General features: G+C 37.0%; 1 protein-coding gene across 1 annotated transcript in view; it reads left to right on the top strand.

Annotated features, from left to right (window-relative positions):
• The window catches only part of CRELD2 (cysteine rich with EGF like domains 2), a 15,557-nt gene extending 10,571 nt beyond the window's left edge, over positions 1-4,986 (top strand). The window contains exons 9-12 of the mRNA XM_014310136.2: positions 936-1,013; positions 1,760-1,855; positions 2,696-2,836; positions 4,380-4,986. Coding sequence (XP_014165611.1) covers positions 936-1,013; positions 1,760-1,855; positions 2,696-2,836; positions 4,380-4,438 — 374 coding nt within the window. The 3' untranslated portion in view covers positions 4,439-4,986. The remainder of the gene's footprint in view (positions 1-935; positions 1,014-1,759; positions 1,856-2,695; positions 2,837-4,379) is intronic.
• The last annotated feature ends 1,907 nt before the right edge of the window (positions 4,987-6,893 follow it).

Here is a 6,893-nt window from a genome sequence, read left to right on the forward strand (position 1 = left end):
TTGACCCTTTAAAGACCTCTAACATAGTGCCCGGAAACAGTGTCTTAGAAATTATGTGAACACTGCTTCCTTTTGAAAATGCCAGTGAGAGCTGGTTTTAAATTACAGCTCTTGCAATACCTGCTTAGGCAACTACCGAGCACTCCCAGGGCATTTTTAAGATGCTTTGGTACTGTCTTCTGTACAGCTGAGTTTTTAACAGGTAATTATTACTACTACTAATGAACTATAAATCAATTGAGTAATCAGTAGGAATGATGAATGCAGCAACAGGAGGAGAGTGACAGCAATGACAGGAAGAGAGGGACTGAAATAGCCTTTCTTTGTTTGAATATTTTAATGAAATACTGTTGCATCCTTTCCTCAAAGTCATAAGGACCTGCATGTTTTAACTGTGCCGTAGAATTGGTTTTCAGCTTGACTGATCCTAATCATAACTTGGTTTGTTCCAGTTTGCTTTCTGTAGAATACTAAGAGGTGCATGTATGTGCAGTAGTATACGTTTTTTAGTAATATAAAAAGCTCTGTAACTTGGTAATGTAGGAGTACAGGAGAAAATAGTGTTCCAGAACAATAGTGTGTATGCATGTTTGTTATGATATCTGCATAAATGCATGACTTGAAAATGGCAGGGATTGGCAGGTATCCTGGAAGTTTATCTAATTTGACCTCTTGAATTTCTGATACATCTCTTATTGTCATCACAAAGTATATGAAGATCAGTTTTGATTTTCTAATACAGGTTTAAGCTGAACAAAACTGCATCTGTTACCATGCTAATTCTGTGTATACCATGTTGCATACCTGACCCCAAACACATTGCAACAACTATTCTCAATGCAGTCAGTTTATAGCATTCAAGAATTAATCTGTCTATTAAATCTGTCTATTAAATAATTACTATTTTAGGTAACTTGTCACTTTTTGTCTTTCAGATTTAGATGAATGTGCTGCTTCTCCTTGCAAAGATCACCAGTATTGTTTGAACACAGATGGATCTTTCTCATGCAAAGGTTTCTTTTCAATATTCTGTTGTATTGTACTGTCTAGAATCCTAAACTAATGCTAGAGGTAATGCTTAGAAAATGCCTGACAGGTATTTGGTACAGTGTGGTCTGATCCTCACTGGGCACATTGTATGAGCAAAACAAGAAGTCTCTGGTTATTTCTACTTGGCTTTTGTGAGACCCTCCAGCTGTGGGGCCTCCAACATGCGGCAGGCATGGACTTGCCTGAGTGGGTGCAGAGGACAGTGGTGAAAATCTTGATCAAGAGGGTCACCTCCTCTATGAGGGCAGGCTGAGAGAGCTGGCATTGTCCATTCTGAACAAGAGAAGGCTCTGAAGCCTTTCAGTACCTAAAGAGACCTACCACAAAGGTGGAGAGGGACTTTCTACAAGGGCATGTAGTGGACAAGGGGGAATGGATTCAAGCTGAAATAGATTAGGTTATATATTAGGAAGAAAATCTTTACTGTGAGGGTGTTGAGGCACTGGACCTGAGAAGTTATGAATGCCCTGTCCCTGGATGTGTTCAAAGACCAGTTGGATGGAACTCTGAGCTACCTGGTCTAGTGAAAGGCGTCCAACCTGTGGCAGGGGGGTTTGGAACTAGATGATCTTTAAAGTCAACTTCCAGCCCAAGCCATTCTATGATTCCTTGTGTGGGTAAGATCTTACCACCCTAAGATCTGATTTTAGGGTGGTATTTTAAACCCCAGATACAGAATTTTTTTATGCATTAAATATTTTGTCTTTAGCATGTGATGCCAGCTGTGTAGGTTGCACAGGAGAAGGTTCTCAACAATGTAAGACCTGCGCATCTGGATACGTGAAGGAAGATGAGAAGTGTACAGGTTGGTGGATTTAGCAGTACCTGGTAGAATGCTGGTTAGCTCACTCTTGGTTAGCCATGCTGAGGAGTTCATAGGTGCATTCACATTTGTGTGCTTCACCTTTCATGCTTGTCAGAGTGAACCCAGTCATTCTCATATTAGCTGCAAAGACATTCTCAGTAAATTACTTTATATTACTGAGCTGATATGCTTGACAAGACTTAAAGTGAATCATTGGTACAAAGGAACAAGGTATTTTATAGTAGCTTCAGGAAACAGCTACATGAGTCTTTTGTCAGTTACTTACCACTTCATCAGATCTGTGTTTCTTTTCATTTTGTAGCAGAAAGGCAGGCATTGTGATAATCCATCAATATCCAAGTTCAAATTATATTCATTCTTAGTGAATTATAATGTGAAATTAGACTTCCTCTGTGGAAAAGAACAAGACATATGCATAATCTGAAGTAGCTATTAGCTGTGATGATGTAGTATTTGCAAGCTCTGTTCCCTTTAGCTATACTTTGATGGCATTAATAGAAAATGACTGTGGGGGAAATGTTCAGTAGGTTAAGATGAATTGCCTAATTGTGACAAACATAACTACTTAATACATTTCTCTGTACAGGGACTTGCAAAACATTAGAAAACAGCAGTACTGGGTGTTGTCTGAACAACTTTGAAACAGTCCAAATCATGAAGAATTAGATTATTTTAACAGATGTTACATTTGTTGCAGCAGCATTCTGTTCCTCAGTGTTTTTCATATTTGAATAGAGTTTTGTTTATATGACTGAGCACAAATAAGGCTTATAACAAAATAACAGCAGTGTACTCTTTCTTTCCCTGTGCTGTCTCTAGATATAGATGAATGTAACCTTCCTGAAAAGGTCTGTGCAGAAGAGAATCATGACTGTGTTAATACGTCAGGTAGTTACAAGTGTGTGTGTTCAGAAGGGTTTGAAGATAAGGATGGAACATGTGTTCAAACTGTAAAACCAGGTAAGTAGCTTTTCAGAGACAATTTAAAAAAAATATGCTGTATCAACAACTTGGAGTTTTATGTAAGTCTAAGGGTCTAGTTACTTGTAAATACCTCTATATTATTTCTCATCTTCACACAGCTGTGGTCTATATCAATAGTTTATAGTTTAGGTCACACTCTGATGTGTGGTTTTTTTGCCTAAAGATAGTTTATGTTTTTAAACAGTCTGTTCTTGTGTTGCTACATTTTTGCTTAAGTCAAGGTTGTGTTTTTAAGTCACTTGAGGGTTTGACTTTGTTACATAAAATGAGCTAGCAAATTTCTGGTGTCATAAAAATGAGCATGTCTGCCCCACTTCTTTCCTTTATCATTAATTATAGTGACTTAAGGGTTTATCTGATTGCATGCAATTTTCAGTTCATTGAAATATCTGAAAATTACAAATTGAAAAGAGTTACAAATTCTTTTTGCTGGATAAAAATGCTGAATTTCTGTATTTTGTGATCATGTAAGTGCCAGAGCTGATGTTAAGATGATAATGGGGAAGACATCCATCTATCAGTCATAGGGAACAGTTCAGCTTCACTTAAATTATAACTTCAGTCAAAAAACTCAACTATCATTTTTTCTAGGATGTGTTGACCCATATGGACAGAACTACATTCATTAAATGTTCTGTTACTCCATCTAGGCCTCTTTTACAATTCCAAAGAGAAAGATGGGATTATTTTGCAATAACAGCGGTAGGAGAATAGATGAGAGACACCTAATTCCATACCTTTTCTTTCTACTTCATAGCTTGTTTGGATGGTTTTTTTATCCCCCCATTTCTATCCCCAAGGCTGATTTTTCCTCTTGTACTAAGAAGTTGTAATGATGGATGCTGTATTGCTGCTCAAGGCCACTCAGTTCATTCCTTTTACTCTCAGTGCTCACCATTATTAGTCCTTTAGAATCTTCTCTAATACAGATATGCAGGGTACCAGTTACAACCTTTGTTAATGTGGTCTGACATTTTGAGACTAAAAGTAAAATAAAAGGTAGACAAACTGACTTAGGTTTTTTTGTTTAGATAATGCTTTTCCCAATATAGTAAAATTGCTCTGCTTTTTTAAAAGTTGTTTTAACATCTGAACTGAGCAGTTTGTACTATAAAAACAATCATGAATAAGACTTGCCCTACTTTTTCAAATACCAAAACTGCTACTGACAGGTTGTGTGGAAAGGAGGAAATTCACTGTGAATAGCTGAAAACAAAAGCCTAGAATAGAAGTGCCTGTACTGCTTTTTTTTTCCTTCCACTAATAGTATAATACTAATTCATTTGAAAAATTTTGTTTTCATATAGTAAAAAAATAAATACAGGCTTTGGTTAGGAGAATGGTGCAAGTAGGTATTATGTATGGCTTAATTGCTTCTCTGGTCTTGATAAATATGTTAATTTGGGTTTCTCTTTAAAAAAATCCTAATTTCAAAAATCACAGTTATATGTCTCTAATTAATTATCTATGTATAATTGATAATAGATTTGTATTCTAACTGTGCTATTTGACTTCACAGGAGAGGAAGTAGAGAGTGAAACAACTGAGCCTTCACATACTGAACATGTTGACTTATGATCTGCGTTCAGAACCAAAAGACATTCCTATCTAAAGTTTTAAATTATTGGACTAAGCCTCTGCTAGCTGACATACTGTGGAAGTGGTGTGAAATATGCAGGTTGCCATTAAGACTTTTTTTTTAAATTGTGACAACCTGCTCTTTAAGCTGCATTTCTTTATTCTTAAATCCCACTTTTTATATAATTCTTCAAAAACAACACTCTAGATGGGTTAGTATAAAATTTGACTGAACATAACACTGTACCCAGCAACTGTAAACAACTTGCAGGCTTCTCATTCTAGTGCCTACTGAAAAGTGTTATCTTCTGGAAGAATTTAGTTGCACTTCATAATTTAAGGAAAATTTAGACTGAAGTTTGTTGTTTCTAATCATGAGAAATATTTCTGTAATTGAAATACAGCTTTTGGAAATTGTCAAAGGGAATCTCTCTGGGGGGGAGGGAAGCAGCGTTCCCTTAAACAAAATAGAATGCCTAATATTGCATTCAATAAAAATGTATTTTGTTGGAATGTGCCTTAAAATTTTTAAGATGTTAGTACCTTGATGTGTTGTCATGCCTATTTTTCTTTTAAGTCAGTGAAAACCACAAAACCACAAAAGCAACCCAAACAACCCCCAAAAAAACCAAAACCCCAGAATCTTGTAAACCATATTTCAGTTCAGCACCGAATTCAAACACTCAGTTGTGTTGGAATATACCTGAAATAAAAACCCCAACCCAACAACATCCTCTCACACACACTTTCCTCTAAAGGAAGAATTATGTCAACTTAACTTTTCAAAGGCAGGTAAACAGGTCTTTCTGACAGATACTTGCATCATCTATGTAAACTAGTTTAGAAGGTGATGAAAATTAGGTTTGGCTAACACATGCCTGCACTGGCTCATAGTTATTATATGAGTGCTGTCTGGGATTGATGAATACAGGACTTTGACTACAACCTACTGCTGTGTGGAATAGCTTCCTGTCTACTGCAGAGCAAGCATACTACAGTCAATTTTTCATCTTGTCTCTTGTGCCATTTCAGAGGGAAAGCTTATAAGCATAGCATAGATACAACTTCCTATGCGTTGTCTCTAAGCCTAAAGGCAAGTATTAGAGCTAAAATGGATATATCCTGTAGGACTATTTTTATTTACAGCAGTAAATAAAATAAGGACCATCCACGTACAGTCTCTGGATGGAAGTGAGTAAAGTTGAGGATACATTGTGATGGTGGATACAAGGAGTTGTACAATACAGCTAAGAAGAGCACTGTTTAGGCTTGACTATGAAGAAGTTACAAACTCTGAGGTAAGGGGACATAAAAAGGCTACGAATAGGATTGACCTATTCTGTTGAGCAGTAAAGATCAGACATCTTCTATATACTTCTGAAGACTTTTGTTCAAGCTAAGTCTCAGTTCAGTTAGTGAACAGTGCATGAAGGATTTGTATGTGTGATAGATACCTAGGTGAATATTGTACAAAATTCTTAGGTTAAAAGCTGTCTAAGCTGATCTTGTGCATGGTAGTTTAAATACCTAGTGGTGTTAAGGTATCTGTAACAGTCTTCTTTAACTGTTATGTTTAGATGTTCCTTAACTTCCCAGTCAGTGCTTTCTCAGCTGTAATTGTCTAAGATGGGCCTATTTGCCACAAAAGCTTGCAAGTTGAAGGGTAGACATTGTATTTAATGAGTACTAAATCAAAGGGAGGAAAAAGTAGGCAGTTTGGGAAGCACATGGAATGCAACTCAAGGATCTTTAGGGTTTTTAGTGCAGGTGTAGCCAGTTACAGTAGTATTAGCCCCTAAGGTTCCTGCAGTAGTGTAGCTTGTCTATGTTACTCACTCACTCACTCACTCACTCACTCACATTTAACTCCTTGGTGTTGCAGGTTGTGATATGAATGGTCGTTAATCATAACAGGAAATGTTGGTTTAGAAACTACCATCAGTTCACACTCAAGGGAATTGTCTGTCCAATACAAACTCTTCTATTAGTGTTCCAAGCCTGAAATAGTGCTTCCCTATGAAAAAGAACTTGCTACTCTTAAGTACCTTTCAACTTACTTGGGGCTCTGGCGGATACCTGATGAGGTTCTTAACTACATTGTGGAAGCATTGGCTTCCCACCAGCCAAGGCTTTGGACAGAAAGCCTTAGCTAAATTGTCTTAGTTAAGCCCAACTCTGAGATGAAGTGATAAAAACAAAAAAAAATCAAGATTTGTTTTTTTCTGTGGTTATAAAGGGGAGAAATTCTTCCTTGCCTGACCTGCAAAAGTAATGAGTAGTCTGATACAACCAGACTGTTTTTCAGTTCTGGAGAAAAATGCTTTCAGCTTTCCATTACCAGAGTAGAACCATCAATCAGAGTGTTGTTCCCTACAAAACATACAGATGTAGTACCTGGGTATTAGGAGTCACTAATATTCTATTTTCCTCCGTTCTCCCATTCTCCTGCCACCAA

Source organism: Geospiza fortis, unplaced genomic scaffold, assembly GCF_000277835.1.
Source record: "Geospiza fortis unplaced genomic scaffold, GeoFor_1.0 scaffold301, whole genome shotgun sequence".
NCBI classification, from domain to species: domain Eukaryota; kingdom Metazoa; phylum Chordata; class Aves; order Passeriformes; family Thraupidae; genus Geospiza; species Geospiza fortis.